Source organism: Oncorhynchus kisutch, linkage group LG5, assembly GCF_002021735.2.
Source record: "Oncorhynchus kisutch isolate 150728-3 linkage group LG5, Okis_V2, whole genome shotgun sequence".
Taxonomy (NCBI): domain Eukaryota; kingdom Metazoa; phylum Chordata; class Actinopteri; order Salmoniformes; family Salmonidae; genus Oncorhynchus; species Oncorhynchus kisutch.
This window is the reverse complement of record NC_034178.2, coordinates 5,509,773-5,530,339: the sequence shown is the minus strand read 5'-3', so window position 1 is coordinate 5,530,339 and position 20,567 is coordinate 5,509,773. Positions and strand designations below refer to the sequence as shown.

Sequence of the window (20,567 nt, the reverse complement as noted above, 5' to 3'; positions counted from 1 at the left end):
GCGATATCGGCGGATTTGGTGGATTGAGACACGCGAAAAAACATATATCTTAAATAGACAAAAATTGATTAAATACAATTTCCGAGGGGGTGCAGACATCGACTCTAGGGAGTTTTAATACAGGTCAAGTGAATTGTTAATTGTTAAATCATGAAATTGTTAAATCATGAAATGGTAAAACTGTTGGGGGGGGGACGGTTCCCTTCGGAAGTTCTGCTTTGACTTTTGGGTTATGTTTATGTGACGTGACACCCGCCTATGGATATTATTTCCTCATTGAAGAACCAACAAATGCCATTCTGTTCTGGTCGCTCCTTTTTTTTTGGTAACTGGCAGGCAGGTGGAGCTTTCAGGAAATATGAGCTAACTTCTTCCTTATTGAGAACAATAATAATAAGTATGTCGGATTTCTAGGGTGGACTTGCTTTTAGCAAGCACATTCATTACATGAAAACCTAGTGCACTGAAGTACAATTTGAAGTATTACATCCTAGTATATTTATTGCAGCCTAAGTACAGTAAAGAACCATTTTAAAAGGTATGAATTTAACGTACAATTGAAGTCAGAAGCTTACATACACCTTAGCCAAATACATTTAAACTCAGTTTTCACAATTCCTGACATTTAATCCTAGTAAAGAGTCCCTGTCTTAGGTCAGTTAGGATCACCACTTTATTTTAAGAATGTTAAATGTCAGAATAATAGTAGAGAGAATTATTTCTTTCAGCTTTTTTTCTTTCATCACATTCCCAGTGAGTCAGAAGTTTACATATACTCCATTTGTATTTGGTAGCATAACCTTTAAATTGTTTAACTTGGGTCAAACGTTTCGGGTAGCCTCCCACAAGCTTCCCACAATAAGTTGGGTGATTTCTGGCCCATTCCTCCTGACAGAGCTGGTTTGTAGGCCTCCTTGCATGCACATACTTTTTCAGTTCTGCCCACAAATTTTCTATAGCCTTCAGGTCAGGGCTTTGTGATGGCCACTCCAATACCTTGACTTTGTTGTCCATTATCTATTTTGCCACAACTTTGGAAGTATGCTTGGGGTCATTGTCCATTTGGAAGACCCATTTGCGACCAAGCTTTAACTTCCTGACTGATGTCTTGAGATGTTGCTTCAATATAGCCACATAATTGTCCTTCCTCATGATGTCATCTGTTTTGTGAAGTGCGTCAGTCCCTCCAGCAACAAAGCACCCCTACAACATGATGCTGCCACCCCTTAACCCCTTATTGAGAACACTGAGGTGAGCTGATGTCAGGGTCATAACCCCTTATTGAGAACACTGAGGTGAGCTGATGTCAGGGTCATAACCCCTTATTGAGAACACTGAGGTGAGCTGATGTCAGGGTCATAACCCCTTATTGATAACACTGAGGTGAGCTGATGTCAGGGTCATAACCCCTTATGTTATCAGCAAAACATATTGTAATCAGATTACAGATACGTTTGAAAATCTAAATGATTACTTCTTGGATTACTTTTCAATTCAAGAAAGGATGTTGACGAACAAATACATTACAACACCATTCAGTTTCTCATCAAGATCCTGGCAGCCGTGTTCTGAATGTGGTGGTGATAACAGTAGTTCTGATTAACATCTTTACCAGGACACGGATTGGCCAATGTCAATCTCTTTCCATCAACCTAATCTATGCTAAATGACACGTTGTTTGCTTAGCTAGCTAGGTAGCTCATGTCAAATGAATAGGTTACTATCACGTATCTCTGAAAATATATGATCAACTGATGTTTACTGATCATGAAAAGCATGCAGTTACTACCTGTATAACTCTGATGATAGAGATAAACAGTGACTTGCTGTATAACTCTGATGATAGAGATAAACAGTGACTTGCTGTATAACTGATGATAGAGATAAACAGTGACTTGCTGTATAACTCTGATGATAGAGATAAACAGTAACTAGCTGTATAACTCTGATGATAGAGATAAACAGTGACTTGCTGTATAACTCTGATGATAGAGATAAACAGTGACTTGCTGTATAACTCTGATGATAGAGATAAACAGTAACTAGCTGTATAACTCTGATGATAGAGATAAACAGTGACTTGCTGTATAACTCTGATGATAGAGATAAACAGTTACTAGCTGTATAACTCTGATGATAGAGATAAACAGTTACTAGCTGTATAACTCTGATGATAGAGCTAAATGTGGAATAATCAGAACTGTCTGGGTAGTTCTGACTATGCTATTCAAGAGGTAATGTTATTCAAATCAAATAGTTATACAATGTATTTAACAATCTCTTGAAAACGGCAAGCGGCCCAGTTGTTCATGGTTTTACCAAAAATCGTATACATTTCTGGCACCAACATCAATCAATCTCGAGAAGGATCTGAATATACCTGCGTGTAAATACAGGAAAAGGAGAGAATTTACACAAAAAGGTAGTGATGTGTAGATAGATTCACATCCAAGCACTGACATTTTTTCAAAGTTCAAATTGTTTAGTTGAATCCACCAAATGCAGCCAAACCATGGAAATGGTGTGGATATTAAAGCCTACTACAGGAAATGGTGTGGATATTAAAGCCTACTACAGGATGCGACAGTAGCCTGTAGTCCGGATCTCAATCCCATCGAACAGGTCTGGGACCTGTTGGATCAGAGGGTGAGGGCAGGGGCCATCCCCCCCAGAAATGTCCGGGAAATTGCAGGTAACTTGGTGGAAGAGTGGGATAACATCTCACAGCAAGAACTGGCATATATGGTGCAGTCCATGAGGAGGAGCTGCACTGCAGTACTTAATGCAGCTGGTGGCCACACCAGATACTGACTGTTACTTTTGATTTTGTTCAGGGACACATTATCCCACTTCTGTTGGTCATATGTCTGTGGAACTTGTTCAGTTGATGTAGTCCGTCTCTCTACATCACTCTGTCATTCTGTTTTTGCCTCAGATCACATGTTTACCCAGGTGTCCCTCTTAAAACAACTACAACCAGTGTGCCACCCATACACAACAGAGGTATTGTTAAAATGATAATTGACATTGTTTTAATGTGTCAGGTTTTGTATGATATGAAGCACTGGTTTATGGTAAGTGTCCTTCTGTGCATAAGGGATTATTAAACACAAAAACAATGTGTTAAATGACAAGTTAGGCTGGTGACAAGATTCTAGATGGCCTGGTCCTGGAGGTGCAGTGGATTGACAGCCGATCTGATAAGATCTCTAGCAGGCAAACAGAGGGATATAAATCTTGAATGTGCAGAGATAAAATACGCTTGATGTTTCTGTCATGCTTTGCAATTTATTAAGCATGGGTGTTTGGCTATTAGAAAAGTACATACTAAGTTGAGTCAATCTGACTTACCTTCAGTGCTTGAATATATTTATTTTACATAATGCCATGATGTATGGTTTCCCCACTGGGAAAAAATCAACGCTGTTTTCACACCATTTCAATCAAAAAATCTATGTGATGACATTGAATCAACGTGGAAAACGGATTGGATTTGCAAAAAGTCATACTTCGATATCTCCTCCCACCAACCACCTTAGACGTGTGTATATGCATTTGTGTTGTGTTGCGATACCACTAACTGTGGCTCTAAGAGCAGATTGTTGGTCTCCCTCCTGTGGCAGTCAGAGGAACAGCAGGCGGCAGAGACCTCAAAGACCAAATGAATACACCGCATGGCACCTCACTACACTCACCGCCCCTAGGCTCCACAGCCTACGATGTCCTCCTCACAAATAGATTGTATAGATTTCCTACCATTAATACGGCAGATTTCACACTATTAGAGACTATCTATATCCTTCAATGTTTCATGTCCTAAGGCTTCTCTCTTTCTACTCTCTGTTACGCTTGTTATTCTCTCTCTCTCTTTTTGTTTGTAAGGGTTTAACACTGCTTATAGACTTCATACCTAAAAACACTGCCTTCATGCATCATTAGAGGACAGCGGAGCATGTGTGTGTATGTGTGTGTGACTGTGTGAGTGTGTGCGTGACATACTACATCAAACAGCAAGAACGAGCCTGCTCTAAATGTACTACTCTGGGCCAGTGTTTGTGTGTGTGTGTGTGTGTGAGGCACAGTGTAATTCAGGCCATGGTTTTAGAGTAGCACCCTTTATTGTATATATGATGTGGTCACTGTAGAGAAGGCTAAACCAGATCTGAACTGTCCTTTACACCAGGGCTGGCCAAACTTCCTCCTGCAGAGATACCATCTGAACAAGCTGCTTTTCATCGCTAAAATGAAGAGTGTTTATGTTGGGCTGGAGCAAAAGCCTATACCTACAGTAGGGTCGTTACTAGCTTCCACAGCCTATTTCTACCATTTCTCTTCTTAAAATGTGATTTTAAACCTAACAATAACCTAACAATAATCTTAATCCTAACATGAACCACACTGCTAACTTTATGCCTTACCCTAACCTTACCCTAACCTTACCCTAACCTTACCCTAACCTTAAATTAAGACCAAAAATCCCATATTTTTACATGCAGCCAATCTTGACTTCGTGGTTGTGGTAACCAGCAGAAACCACCCTGTATCTCTCCAGGAGGAGGATTGGCCATCTCTGCTATACACTGATATAATATGATCCCATACAGTAGCAAAGCTCCAACACACAAGAAACTAAGAATAAATATATTCACAATTTCCTCTAATATTTGTAGGAGATAAAAGCATAAAAGGTACCTCCTTTAAAAGATAATAATCAATATTTCATTGAAGTGTCTTTCTCGTGTCGAAACGCTTTGTCCTGGTTTTCTGTTCTTTTTCCCACTTTAAATCCAATGAAGTGACTTCACTGCCGTTTGTCCGATGAAAGTAGTGAAGTCAACATCCCCTTTAGGAGTTTATAGCTGTGTCTCATGGTTCTCTCGCATCCCGCAGGTCCTTATATTCCACCTGAGAACAAACACACTCAGAGCCCTATTCAGGAAATGCCCTATTCAGGAAATGCAAACATACAAACGGAAATAAACTCTTACAAATGCAAATATACGCCTCTGTCTCTTCACATGAGGAAGGCTACTTTTGACTATAATCTGGGAAATACTGTTTCAGCTTTTGATTGAATAGGGCCCTCAATTTCCCAGAGCAGCTCTGAGTCCCGGCCATTAGCCATTAGTATTCAAACCTCTGTTTAGATAAATAGATCTGTGTTCCTAGAAAAATAAGCCTTGACCACTTGCTGGCTGCTGCCCCGGTCAAATACGTGTGTCAAATACATTCAAATACTGTACTTGAGCTGCCTTTGAGTTAGTTTGCCCAGTACAACTGTGGCACCAACGGAATAGCCCCATAAGTGTGTAAGCTAAATCCAAACTCATCTCAAGCACTTTTTTGAAAGTATCGGACATGTGTATTAGACCCAGGTCTGGCTGCTAGTTGCTAAGGCACTTGACTGTGTCATATCTCCCTCTTTCCACACCACAGGAAGCTAGTGAGAGGAGGACGGCTCATAATAATGGCTGGGATGGAGTGAATGGAATGGTACCCAACACGTTTGATACCATTCCATTATTCTGTTCCAGCCATTACAATGAGCCCGTCCTCCTCAATGAAGGTACCACCAGCATCCTGTGGTCCACAGTAACACTCAGACACAGTGACACTAATACCAGGGATGTAGTGTCCAGGGTAAACCCACTTCAACACCTCTTCCACATTATTTTCATATGGAAAGTGTTACATGCTACATTAGACACCCGTCAGACTGGGACTCTGCGTTTACACCCCCCTCTCTTTACCACTTCATCCCTGACTCCTCCCTGTGTCTCAGTCTCTCTCTCTCTCTCTCACACTGTGCTTCATGGTGTTATTGGAAAGGCAGAGCAACTGAGTGTCTCATCAGCAGGTCTTTAGAGAGCAAACATGAACACACACACACCCACTGTATTGTCTAACATGAACACACACCCACCCACTGTATTGTCTAACATGAACACACACCCACCAGGGAAAGAGAGCGAAGGTCTGTACCTATCACAAAGATACACAATGAACACACACCCACCACATTGTCTTGTTTTGTGATGCTGGGAATAAAAAAGCCTGATCTGATACTTAGTCATCAATGGTACAAAAAATAATTGCTAGTCTCAGGCACTGATCTAGGATCAGCTTATCCTTTCCAAAGCCTCATCTAAGAGTAACTTCCTCCTAGTCCTAACAGCTCTCCCCACACACAGGTTTACCTCTGCATATCAACATGTTCAAGACATGACATATTACAGGAGCCATTTCTCGTCATCGCCAGCGGTTCCATAGTAACATTTATCTATTAGAACTGATAAGATCTGTCCAGGACTTCCATGTAATCCGGCTTGGTACTGAGTCTCATTCTCAACTCTCGCGGAAACTCAGAGTTCTCGCTCTGATTACTACTGCTTGGCCCCACACACGCTGTCATTGTAGTAACCACGAGTGATTGGCTGGCTCTAGTTTCCTCTTTGGGTTCGGGGGGCTGAGGGGGTTGTGGAGGGTGGGGATAGCGGGGTGGTGGGGGACGTGTATACATGTCCGGCAGGTCTCGGAACTCTGGGACGGCGGCGGACATTCCAGAGATCCCAAACAGGCAGTCAACCAATCCCACCTTGGGGGTGGGGCCCTGGCTGTCTATGACCGTTGGGCAGAGGGTCCCGTTTCCATGGAGATCTGAAAGAGGGGGTCCCACTGCCCCGGCAACGGTACTGATGGAGGGGGGGGACACCTCCATATTCCATTCTCTCTCTCTCTCTGCCACCAAACGATAGTGTCCTTCGCTCTCTCTCCCCCCCCCTGAGAAGTGTCTTCCCACGTTCCCTTTCTCTTTAGAGGCAGAAAACTGCTGCTGTTGCTGCCTCACCACTGAATCATCCTCATTCTTATAGACTGGGCTACTGCACATGTGTGTTGAGGGACTGAGGTTAGGGTCAGGGCCAGGGACGACGGGGAGGATGCTATCGTAGACAAGGCTATGCTGCAAGGCAGACGGAGAAGGAGGGGTCTTTGGTACCGGTAACCTGTGGTGCTGCTCGGTGAATATCCCACATTCCATCTGGATCCCGGCCAGATCCACCTCACCCTGTCGCCGGAACGGCAGCTTGTCCCGCCTCCTCAGGGCATAGGCGATCAGCGCCGCTGCCGCAAAGAACGCCGACACGAACAGCACCAGCAGGCTGAGCACCAACACCGACAGAGGGATGGAAGCCTTGGTGATGGGACCCAGGGGGCCATTGCCTGGCACGGGGTAGCCCAGAGAGAAATCACCGTCTGGGGCTGTGGAGCTGTTCCACTCCCCCTGGTTCTCCACTGTGGCCTGGTGGGTGTCCAGTTCTGGACAGAGGAGGTCCAGGGAAAGAGAGCGAAGGTCTGTACCTACAACGGAGATACACAATGAAAAGAAAGGCACTTTCTTTAAGTCACTGAAGTACAACAAACCAAACAAATAAAGGAACAACAGTGGAAGAGCCCCATGCATTCACCTACACTGCACACCTGTGTAGAGGAGCGTCAACTTCACACATCCATGCCAGACATCAACCACATTGAAGATACGCAAGAACCTCCCTTCACTGGCCAGAGAACACAAGAAGAGGGGGGCCACGTTCACAGCAAGTTCCCAGCAGGAGCCATACCCCCGTTTGTACAATACTGAGTGAAGGCTCTGAATACTTATGTGAATGTGATATCTTTTTTTTAACAATTTAGCACAAAAAAAAACCTGTTCCAGCATAGGACAACCAGCCTTCTTGCTGCAAAAAGGGCGGCATGCACCTCCAAATGGTACTCAGACGCCTGTAGGAGACAGAGACCCAGCAGGCTCCTGATGAAGACCGAGGAAGACTCCTTCTCCAAGGAGAACAGTGGAGAGCAACAAAAGTGCATCCAATCTCTCTTCTTTCTTCAAGCTAACTGGTGTCATATGGTTTCACATTCTGTCCCCTTTCATAAATGTAGCCTTTTTCCCCATCCTCCCATTCTTACAGGTCACAACCCTCTGATTCCTTCCACTGTCATCCTATGCTGTTTATTTGCTATATAGCACCGATTCAGAGCTGTTATGAACAACTAAAACAACATATTTCAATGTATTTTAGAATATCTAATGAAGGAGAATACATTTGAATTGATTAAAGGTTCATTTTGTGTATTTGTATAGCTGAAAAGGTCCCTGTCCCACTATTCAAACTCAATCAAATAACGAGGCTATATACATGGGGTACCGAGTCAATGTGCAGGGGTACAGGTTAGTCGAGGTAATTTGTACATGTAGGTAGGGGTAAAGTGACTATGCATAGATAATATTTGGCTATTTGATTCATTGTACAGCAGTCTTATGGCTTGGGGGTAGAAGCTGTTATGGAGCCTTTTGGACCTAGACTTGGCGCTCCGGTACCGCTTGCTGTGCGGAAGCAGAGAGAACAGCCTATGACTTGGATGACTGGAGTCTTTTACAATTTTTTGGGCCTTCCACTGACACAGCCTAGTATATAGGTCCTGGATGTCAGGAAGCTTGGCCCCAAGCAATGTACTGGGCCGTACGTACTACCCTCTGTAGCGCCTTACGGTCAGATGCGAAGCAGTTGCCATACCAGGCGGTGATGCAACCGGTCAGGATGCTCTCAATGGTGCAGATGTAGAACTTTTTGAGGATCTAGGGACCCATGCCAAATCTTTTCAGTCTCCTGAGCGGGAAAAGGTGTTGTCACGCCCTCTTCAAGACTGCCTTATACAGCTCGTAGAGTGTGGTCTCAGCGCCAGCATCGGTTTGTGGTGTTAAATAGACGGCTACGAAAAATATAGATAGTATCTACCAAGAGAGTTTGTGGTCTACAGCTTATCATGAGGTCCTCTACCTCAGGTGAGCAATACCTCGAGACTTCCTTAATATTAGACATTGCGCACCAGCTGTTTTTGACAAATAGACACACACCACCACCCTTCGTCTTACCGGACTTAGCTGTTCTGTCCTGCCGATGCACAGAAAAAACAGCCTACTGTATAATTTCTGTGTCGTCGTTCAGCCACGACTGTGAAACATAAGATATTACAGTTTTTAATGTCCCGTTGGTAGGATAGTCTTGAACGGAGCTCATCCAGTTTATTGCACGTTGGCCAATAGAACGGATGGTAGAGGTGGGTTACCCACTCGCCGACGAATTCTCACAAGGCACCCGGATCTGCATCTATGTCTTTTCTTCATGTGAATGATGGGGATTTGGGCCTGGTCCAGGAGCAAGAGAATATCCTTCGCGTTAGACTCATTAAAGAACAAATCTTTTTCCAGTTCGAGGTGAGTAATCGCTGTTCTGATATCCAGAAGCTCTTTTCGGTCATAAGAGACGGTAGCAGAAACATTATGTACAAAATACGTTATAAACAATGCGAAATAAACACACAAAAAAAGCACAATTGGTTAAGAGCCCAAAAAACGTCGGCACCATTACCATGATACAGCCTACAGTAGCAGCCAATGTGTAGTGTTCAACGGAGGCATACATTCCATGAGACTTTTGAAAGCATTTACCTTTTTAGCCACGTGTCCTTCAAACAAGTAAGCTATATATGCAAAAGTATGTGGACAACCCTTCAAATTAGTGGATTTGGCTATTTCAGCCACACCCGTTGCTGACAGGTGTATAAAAATCAAGCACCCGGTCATGCAATCTCCATAGACAAACATTAGCAGTAGAATGGCCTTACTGAAGAGCTCAGTGACTTTCAAAGTGGCACAGTCATAACATGCCACCTTTCCAACAAGTCAGCCCCGGTCAACTGTAAATGCTGTTATTGTGAAGTGTAAACGTGTAGGAGAAACAATGGCTCAGCCGCGAAGAGGTAGGCCACACAAGCTCACAGAATGGGAGTGCATGCAAAAATCATCTGTCCTCGGTTGCAACACTCACTACCGAGTTCCAAACTGCCTCTGGAAGCAAAGTCAGCACAATAACTATTTGTCAGGAGCTTGAAATGGGTTTCCATGGCCGAGTAGCCGCACACAAGCCTAAGATCATAATGCACAATGCCAAGAGTCGCTGCCATTGGACTCTGGAGCAGTGGAAATGCATTCTCTGGAGTGATGAATCATGCTTCATCATCTGGCATCAGACAAATCTGGTATTGGTGGATGCCTGGAGAACGTTTCCTGCCTGAATGTATAGTGCCAACTGTTAAGTTTGGTGGAGGAGGAATAATAGTCTGGGGCAGTTTTTCATGGTTTGGGCTAGGCCCCTTATTTGTAGTGAAGGGAAATCTTAACACTACAGCATACAATTACATTCTAGACGATTCTGTGCTTCCGACTATGTGGCAACAGTTTGGAGAAGACCCTTTCCTGTTTCAGCATGACAATGCCCCCGTGCATAAAACGAGGTCCATACAGAAATGGTTTGTTGAGATCGGTGTGGAAGAACTTGACTGACCTGCACAGAGCCTTGACCTCAACCCCATCGAACACCTTTGGGATTGGAAAGCCGGCTGCGAGCCAAGCCTAAACGCCCAACATCAGTGCCTGACCTCACTAATGCTCTTGTTGCTGAATGGAAGCAGCAGCAATGTCCCACCTAGTTTAAAGCCTTCCCAGATGAGTGTAGTCTGTTATAGCAGCAAATGGGGGGACAGACTCCATATGAATGCCCATGATTTTGTAATGAGACATTCGACGAGCAGCTGTCCACATACTTTTGGTCATGTTGTGTATGTGACTGAAAATGTTGTTGTATTGTGTTGTATGATGCAAGAAACGACAAGACAAAATACAATTCATTATTATTCCCATACCATTATCATTACAGAGAGTCAGACAAAAACATATGCTACCCATTGCCTATTGGCTTCTTAGCTTATTCAAGCCGGTCTCAAAATACAACACCCATTAAGATATAAAAAAGCTCTTTACCTGACTCGCTTTTCAACGTTGACTAGAAATGTACATGTTGTGTGGTCTTGTAGGAAGCGTTCACTCCCTTATTGCTGACCAGAAATGAGCCACAACTGGGCTAATAACTCACAAACTAGCGCATAGAATATGAACAAATGTGCACAGGTGGCTAACGTAAACTCACCCCATTCCGTACAAATGTGCACAACCGCAACATTCAAACGAGGCTACAAAGAAAACTTATGGGACTGTAGCGACTGTGTTGACTTCAAAATCGGGGTGTGAACTTGGTTTCTATTCAAGCGTTGATCGACATGGTGATGGCTCTATAGTATTGGAGAAAAGTTGAAAAAACGTGTCATGTCATAACGTACAGCACGCATAAAGCAACTATTTCTGTCTTACAATCTCTCTCCACCAGGTGTAGCACTTCTCCCAGCGTTTAAAAACAAGAAATGGACAGTGATGAGGTAAGGGGGGATACCTAGTCATTTTTTTCATCATCATTGCATGCGATCATCATTCTCAAAGCCGCTATTTACTTCTAAGATTACTTTAGCACCGCCCTAAAAAAAAAAAAAACTTCAAAGAGGTATGTAATGACACATTATATAAACTCTTTATAGTGTTTTATTTACATTTTAGAGGCGATAAGGTGATAAGTTGGACAGATCGAGTGAAAAAAGCAATTTTCCCACACTACATCTCTCCATCTCACTATCACGCATTAGTTTCGCTTCCCCACCCACAATTTAAAAAAAGACCTGACAGGGCTCATTGCCTGCTTGAATTATGCAGAAACGGGCAGTGTTTAGGTCATGTAATTGATTCTGTTGGAAAGGGGAGAAATTGTGCTTTACAATGGTATTGACATTACAAGAAGTATTACGTTTTGGGGGGCTAAAATAAGGGCAATTGTACAGACCAAGGCGATGTAGGTGTTTACGTGAGTTTACGTTACATGCATTGATCTCAAAACAAACACAACTTCTTGCGAACGCTCGTGTCTGTCAATGCAATAGAATCCTCCTCCGGTGCGCTCTGCTTAAAATAAAATCACAAACTAAATCTTGTGTTTTTGGTATGTTTCATTGAATGCGGCTAATATGTTGATTCGATCACATTTCCCTAAGCAGAAGGAAACGCTAATAGCGTAAACCACAGGTGTCAAACTCAGTCCATGGAGGCCTTGTACTTGATTGATGAATTAAGGTCACTGATTAGGAAACAGACACTACGCCCTCCATGGAATGAGTTTGACACCCCCGGTGTAGACTAACGGGGCAAAATCTAGTATAGCTCAATCTAGTGCTTCTCGCACAGGTTTCTATTTCCTCTGCGCGTCAGTTTATAGGGAACATGGCTTCTGAAATCCTTTGTTTTGGACTTTGCGTGCAAGGAGAGTTTTCTGAAGACCGTTGGTTCCAGACAGATATCTAAAACAGTTGTCCAGCTCAATCTCATCTTCCCAGATTTGAATGTGAGGAAGAGTGTGTATTCTATGTTTGTTACTTTTGTATCTGTTATTAATGGCTATCTTTCCCCTGAACATTCCTGTCTCTATTCATATTCAGGACTTTCAAACTCCTGGTCGTTTTACCATTTAATCAAATACTATGGAAATACCCCACACCTTTTCCCTTCATTTCATTTCATTTAGCATTATACAAACACCTGTATTATTCATTCATCCTTTACATTCAGCACAATGATCCTGTTTATTTCCTAATAAATCCGTTGTTCATAAAGTATCTACTGTTCTCCATGAATGCATTGCCTTGCCATTTAACAGTACTCAATTACCTTCAGATAGAATTATGTGATCATTGTATTTATCCCTTGTTGCTAAGTGCTGACTCAGAACAAACAAGTGGTGCCCGATTAATGAATTCACATAGACACTCCTTTACACCTGGGAAGTGTCAAGGGGAGAGGAATGGTGAATGGTGTGGTAATGTTAACTGTGCTAGAAAAAGAAATAGAGCCGCACACTCTATATATACAGTATATAAACTCGTTTTCATTTATTGGGTAAAACACCAATGTTTCGGCAGACGTTCGGGAGCCTTCAGATGTTGCTGTTTTACCCAATAAATGACTGGGCGTTTATATACATAGAGAGTGTGCGTCTCTCTTTGTTTTTATAGCTTGCAGTTTATTCGCCGTTATTAAGCACCTCTACACAAAATAATGTTCTCTGGGTGTGCGCCAGCTTATGCTTTTTATTACAATGTTAACTGTGCTGCCATGAGCCTTAGACCCCGGTACCTGTGGTCTCTTCTGGTGAGTGACAGACCACCTCCCCCACCACCACCACCGCACTCAGGCCCTCCAGCCAGCGCTTCAGAGGGGCCGCATCACACCTGCACTCCCATGGGTTCTGCTGCAGGTCCACCTGGGAGATGATGGGAAAAGCTTTATTTCAGTCTGTTTCCATAGAAATGTGATTGGTGTCATACAAAATGAGGAACATCTGGACTAGTCAAATTAGATGCTCTAGAATCCCCTTTACAGACAGACTGACAGACACACCTGTGCCCATACACGTTACACACACACATCTATACTCATACACACCACCCCGCTACACACCCTGTCTGCACACACACCTAACCCCCTACAAACACCCCTCCCCATCCCTTCCTCCTACCTGCACCAGTCCAGTAAGGTGCTCTAACACCCCCTCTACAGGCAGGCTGAGGAAGTGGTTGTTGCGGAGGTTGAGGCGAGAGAGGGAGATGCCCTGGAACACTCCGACAGGAAGTGACCTCAGCAGGTTGGCGTTGAGGAAGAGCAGCTGGAGAGACGGCATGGGGCTGAACACTCCCGCCTCCACCACACCGATCTCATTGTATTCAAAGTACAGGTACCTACAAGGAGACATGATCATACAGGACCCAGGAACGTGTGTGTGTGAGTGAGTGTGTGTGTGACAGTCAGTCCTACCTGAGGTTAAGTAGACCCAGGAACATGTGTGGGCTAAGCCTCTGCAGGTTGTTGCCGTTCAGGTAGAGACTCCTCAGGGTCGGCAGGCTGGAGAACGCTCCCTCCTGGAGAACCAGACAGAGAGAGGAGAGAGAGAGAGAGAGAGAGAGAGAGAGAGAGAGAGAGAGAGAGAGAGAGAGGAGAGAGAGAGAGAGAGAGAGAGAGAGAGAGAGAGAGAGAGAGAGAGAGAGAGAGAGAGAGAGAGAGAGAGAGAGAGAGAGAGAGAGAGAGAGAGAGAGAGAGAGAGAGAGAGAGAGAGAGAGAGAGAGAGAGAGAGAGAGAGAGAGAGAGAGAGAGAGAGAGAGAGAGAGAGAGAGAGAGAGAGAGGAGAGAGAGACAGAGAGAGATACAGAAAGATAGAGAGACAGATAGACAGAAAGAGAGAGAGAGAGATAAAGAGAGACCGAGAAAGAGAGAGAGACAGAGAAAGAGAGCGAGAGAGAAAAAGAAGGTAAATACAGGGACTTCATGTCCATTGTGCCACAGGGCCCCTCAATGTTATCCAGGTGTATGACGCCTCAGGCTGAAGACAATCTGAACCCTAGGAGATTTTCTGCCTAAAGACACCATGAATAAAGGAGATCCTCTGGCTAATGACAACCTGAATAAATGAGATCCTCTGGCTAATGACAACCTGAATAAAGGAGATCTCCTGGCTAAAGACAACCTGAATAAATAAGATCCTCTGGCTAATGACAACCTGAATAAAGGAGATCGTCTGGCTAATGACAACCTGAATAAATGAGATCCTCTGGCTAATGACAACCTGAATAAATGAGATCCTCTGGCTAATGACAACCTGAATAAAGGAGATCCTCTGGCTAATGACAACATGAACAAATGAGATCCTCTGGCTAATGACAACCTGAATAAAGGAGATCCGGTTGTTTCCCAGGTGAAGTAGATCCAGACTGGAAAAATTCCAGAAATCTGACTTATAGATCCGCTGGATGAGGTTGCCGCTGAGGTACAGCTTCCGTCCGTTGAGGGGGCGTGGCATGAGCTGGGACACGTTGTTGAAGCCGCTCTCCTTACAGTTGACTGTCAATCCTAGGTCTGGAACAATTATACTGAATCAACTTTTGTTCAGCTCTTTCATACATTTCAGCCCAAAGTGTTTTGCATTGAGCACATACAGTATGCAAAGCTAGTCTCAGCAGTATGACATTATCAGACACAGTGGGGCGACTTCCTGTTTACAGACAACCACATAAATCACATTTGTCCCCTGTGCATAGTGCCATGATTGTCCCTGTTAGTTTGTGTCCCTTGTGGCTTGCCCACATTGTGAATAGCACAATAGTAGCAGTCTTGGCAAATTCAAATCTTGATGTTGTTTATATCTGTTATCAGGAAGTCACCCTGCTGTGTGTGATGTCATACTGCTGAGCCAAAGAAGTCCCATCCAAACTGTACCTGAGATGTGGAGGTTACAGGTGCACCCCAGAGGACATATGATAGGGATGGGGGGGCGAGTCTGGTACCCTGCGATGGGAGGGGGCTGGTTGGGGAGGAGGCTACGCTGGGTGGGGGGCGTCCTGGAGGCCCGGGGACGCTTGGTGGGCCGAGGGGACCTCTCTCTCCCCCTCCGCTCTGCCGATGATGAAGTTGACGAAGATGAGGTATGTGTGTTCTGATGGTGAACCATGGAGGACGGCTTGGTTGGTCTGGGCCTCCCAGGCTTGGGGTTCGCTTTTGGGTTAGAGGGCGGATGCTGAGGAGGCTGTACCCCTCCGTGCTTCTCCCTCTCTCCCTCCTTCTCCCCCTCTCCCTCCACCTCTCCGGCACACAGTTCTTTGCGTGGTATCTCCCTCAGGTCTTTCCCGTGCAGGTGGAAGGGGTATTCGCAGGTGATGTCCCCCACCACTGCGGTGTAGGGAATGTGTCCCAGCCAGGTCTGCAGCTGGACTGCCTCACAGCCACAGATCCAGGGGTTCTCCTCCAGCTGGAGCTCCATCAGGCTGCGGCCCACGTACTCCAGGGTCCCGGCGTAGGCCAGGCTCTTCAGACGGTTCCCCCGCAGGTCCAGGTGGGTCAGAGACACAGATCTGGGGGTGGAAGGGATCATTACGGCTGGGGTCAATTCCATTTCAATTCAGGAATGACATTTCCACACTGCGAAAAATTGGAATTGGTATTGGTGATCATGTTATTGAAGAATAAGGAACATGACTGATGCATGTTATAAATGTGATTGAAAACAACTTTTTCAGACAGTTACCTTGGTCAGAGTGAGAAACAGACCCATGATGTGGACATGGTAAAGCAGGTTTAATAAGTTTAATAAGCAGATACCTGAAGAGATGAGGAGGCAGAGCAGGGATCAGGTTGTCATTGAGGATGAGCACTCGTAATTTATGCAGGTAGCGTAGCGCCCCACTGTCGATGCGTTTGATGACATTGTAGTCGGCCTGTAGGTAGAGGGGATAGAGGTAAAGTCAAAGTGTTCAAATGTGACATTTTGACACAAACAGGAACTCATCAGGCTTGGGAGATCACACATAACTTATTGATTATCGTTGTCACAGTAAGTATGGATGTAGACTAATCACAGTGATTATTGATGAGGATTGACCACAGTGTTTATTGATGGTTCTAATGGGTAGTAATGATGTCAGGCCTACCTGCAGGTACTCCAGTGCCTCCAGGCCAGAGAAGGTGTCGTTGCGGAACACCTCCAGTTTGTTCTCGTGGAGGTAGAGGCGTCTCAGTGTCCCCAGACCATGAAACGCCCCGGCACGGATGTCCTGCAGCGCGTTGTTGCCTAGGTTTATCGCCACGGCATTGCTATGGTGCAGGAAGCCATTGCTATAGAGACGCCTCAAGGAGTTCCTCTGCAGGTTGAGCTTGAAGGGGCGGAGCCAAGACTGGGACACCTGATTGGTTGATTGATTGATTGGTTGGTTGACTTTATTTAATCTTATACAAATAAACATATGCCAAAACAGAAACACTACATTTAGTGCAGTAATGCAGTACAGTGCAGAACAGGGTTGTTTATTAATATACTACTGCAGTATGTATATTATAAAATTAGGTACATTAGATTAAGCTAATGCAGTGCAGTCACCTGGCTGGCGTTAGTGAAGCCCCGCCCATCACAGTGCACGTGCAACACTCCCTCTTTGACCTCACACGTGCACGGCTCGAAGCACGGTTCGTCCACCTCCTCCTCCGAGCTGTCCACCATAGGGGTGTGTGTGGAGGTGGGCGTCGGGGTGTGTGTGTGAGTGTGTGTCTGGGTCGGGGTCACACAACCCAGGACCACCACAGACAGCAGGGAGAACCACAGCATCCTACCTCCTCTGCCTTCAGCCCAGCCCAGGGCAGCGGCACACACCCACCCCTCACCACACTGCATACAGAAACACACACATGACTACTGTTAAATGGGATCCTATCAGACCCAACAAAATGATGCTTATGCATGTCCCTTTGTTTGTGAACTACTGGCACCATCGCGTTAACGTTACTGTTCCTAGTAGTACTCTGGTTTCACATCCTGGAACCAACACTTGGACTGGTACCAGAATAAACTTGGTTTTCACATGAGTGAAAATATAATTTTATATCGTATATAGATATATGAGTTATAGTGCTATATTTAAGGGGATGTGGTATATGGCCAATATAACACGGCTAAGGGCTGTTCTTAGGCACAACGCAATGCAGAGTAAATATTCTTATACACTGGGTGGTTCGAGCCCTAAATGCTGATTGGCTGACAGCCGTGGTATATCAGACCGTATACCACAGGTATGACAAAACATTTATTTTTACTGCTCTAATTACCTTGGTAACCAGTTTATAATAACAATAAAGCACCTCAGGGATTTGTGATATATGGCCAATATACCACGGCTAAAGGCTGTGTCTTGACACCCCGCGTTGTGTCATGCGTAAGAACAGCCCTTAGCTGGTATATTGGCCATATACCACACCCCCTCTGACCTTATTGCTTAATTATAATATAATATAATTGACATTTATAGTATATATATTTATATAGAGGTTATAGCACGGTTCAGGATACATACCAGACAGTGATGTGGAAAACACACATTACATTCATCAACAAGGAACAAACAACAGCAATCCAAGTCCATTATAATACATTAGGTTGATTACCATGATAATACAGCAGATAGCATGAGAGAGGATCTGAAAACCTCTTCGGGACATAAGAGGCTGCTTTAAAATCATAATGACAGTCAGAGTGATGCTGATGATGACAATAAAATAATAGATTATAAACACAGGGCCGGATGGATGAGAGGAGAAGACTGCACTCGAAAACAAGAGATGCAGTATAATTCTATGCTGTCTTTAACCAGGAAATTACATCAGGAGAAGGAGTCTCTCTTTGCCTGATTCATGTAACTTGGAGGCCACCATGCAGAAGGTAATGGGCTACTAATCAAAAAACAATAACAATCAGAAGCTACTAGCCAGTTCAATTGCTCCTGCATATAGACAGACAGAGAGCCGTCCTCAGGCTCAATTACTCCTGCATATAGACAGACAGAGAGCCGTCCTCAGGCTCAATTGCTCCTGCATATAGACAGACAGAGAGCCGGTTGGCTGCTGGACGAGATTAGTTTAGAAGCAGCTAGCACGCACTGAAGAAGGCCATGATAATGAAGGTAAAAAAAGAATAATGAATAATGCAATAATAACAACAACAGCAACTACAACAGCGATAATGTAACAATAAGGACAATGTAATCAAATGCAACGATAATGTCACAATAAGGATAATGCAATAAAGTGCAGTGGTAATGTAACAACAAGGACCATGCAACAAAATGTAATGATAATGTAACAGTAAGGATAATGTAATAAAAGCTAATGATGTGAATCAGTGGCTGGGAAAATACTGCAGTACGATAAACAGACAACCTGAGACGAGATGTCAGAGAGAGGTGATTATGGAATGAGAGGAAGAGGACAAGAGGAGAGAAGAGGAGAAGGGGAGTGGAAAAGAAAGGGGGAGAGGAGAGGATGATAGATATGAAAGAAGACTGAGAGCAGGGAAAAGAAGATGAGAGACGGGGAAGAGAAGAAAATAGAAGATTGGAGTGAGGGGGAAATGAGCAGAGGGAGCAGAAGAGAGAGAAAAGCAAAAGAGAGGACTGGGAAGAGGAGAGGAGGAGCAGAATGTTGTGCTGAAGAGAGAGGATTGATTGCGTAACGATGAGAAACCATGAGTCAGTCAGTCAAGGCTATCGTGTCGCTTTCTCTCTTGCTCTCTTTCTCTCACACACAGACACACACAGGAGAGCTCCAAGTGAAACGGCTCAAATCTATTGATATTGATTGTATCAAAAGCCTTCCTTTACCCTGCACACAGTGTTCCCTGGCTGGAGAGAAATAGAAGGAGAGAAAGAGAGAGAGAGAGATAGTGTGTGTGTGTGTGTGTGTGTGTGTGTGTGTGTGTGTGTGTGTGTGTGTGTGTGTGTGTGTGTGTGTGTGTGTGTGTGTGTGTGTGTGTGTGTGCACGCGTGCGCGTGCGTGTGCGTGTGTGCGCGTGCGTGCGTGTGCGTGTGTGTGTGTGTGTGTGTGTGTGTGTGTGTGTGAGAGAGAGAGAGAGAGAGAGAGAGAGAGAGAGAGAGAGAGAGAGAGAGAGAGAGAGAGAGTAGAGAGGTTTGTAGAGTGAGTGGATAAATACATGCAGGTTTGTATTCAGTGGATAAATACATGCAGGTTTGTATTCAGTGGATAAATACATGCAGGTTTGTATTCAGTGGACTCTAGTATCCTTTTCACACTATAATTATGAGGTTAAACATATTGTGCTGGATCAATATTTAAATAGACACTACTGAAGTATTGCAATTTGGTCCTCATTGGATAATGACTGTCTGACCTACAAGACAACGCTGTTTACTTCCTCTAGCCACTTGATTGGCTAATAACTCAGGCCCCTCTCTCTCCTGTCACCCTCTCTCATTTTTCATCTCTCTCTCGCACAGAAATCTATTCATCCATCCATCCACTCATCTATCCATTCATCTATGCATCCAGAACAGGTGTGGTTAGACCTACTTTGATTTTCTTTCGTGACTCTTCCTTCCTTGTTTCCTTCCTTCTTACCTTCCTCCCCCTGTTCTCCATCCCACGGCCCTGCACCCTGGCGCAAACCAACCAGCAATGACCGCGGCAGCTGCTTACTACAACACATATTCATGTCACATAATCCCAGCGTCTACCTTTCCTCACGAACCCACTGTCCAACCAGGGCCGATACATAGCTCTCCCTGCCTGGCGCAATCCGGCCCCTCTTCCCTAGAAACACAACCTACCATTCCAAAATCAAGACTATGTTAATTAATAGCTACATCCATACAATAACGTCAATTAGTAACATTACTGGGCACAATTGTAATTATAGAATTACTGCATGTCCAAATAGTCATTAATATAACCTATCAAGGCACTAAATCCTTGGCACTAACGCAAACCATTTATATTCGCCTTTGTCTGCCTCCCGCTTCCCCTCCCACTAGCGCTAAGAACCGTTTAGCGGCAGTGGGGAGACGGGGTCTTTACTCACTCAGGTCCCGCGAAGAAATCCACGAACAGCCGATGGGAGACTTTATGCTTTGGATGTCGACATGTCTGTTTGCTTTTCAGCTGCACTCTTCCTTCCCTCTCTCCTTGCCTCTCCTGGAGCGGTTGAGGCGGATGGGGGGAGCAGAGGGAACGTGACAGGACTGCA

At 44.6% G+C, this 20,567-nt stretch overlaps 1 protein-coding gene across 1 annotated transcript; it reads right to left on the bottom strand.

The window, feature by feature from the left end:
- Window positions 1-3,303: 3,303 nt before the first annotated feature.
- Window positions 3,304-20,567, bottom strand: LOC109879732 (SLIT and NTRK-like protein 3). The gene is made up of 10 exons (XM_031824242.1): window positions 20,403-20,567; window positions 16,920-17,204; window positions 16,474-16,725; window positions 16,145-16,260; window positions 15,266-15,897; window positions 14,715-14,905; window positions 13,811-13,914; window positions 13,515-13,734; window positions 13,133-13,259; window positions 3,304-7,359 (listed from the first exon to the last, which is right to left on the bottom strand). The coding sequence occupies exons 2-10, from the start codon at window positions 17,142-17,144 to the stop codon at window positions 6,284-6,286; spliced, it is 2,943 nt and encodes a 980-aa protein (XP_031680102.1). The 5' UTR covers window positions 17,145-17,204; window positions 20,403-20,567; the 3' UTR covers window positions 3,304-6,283.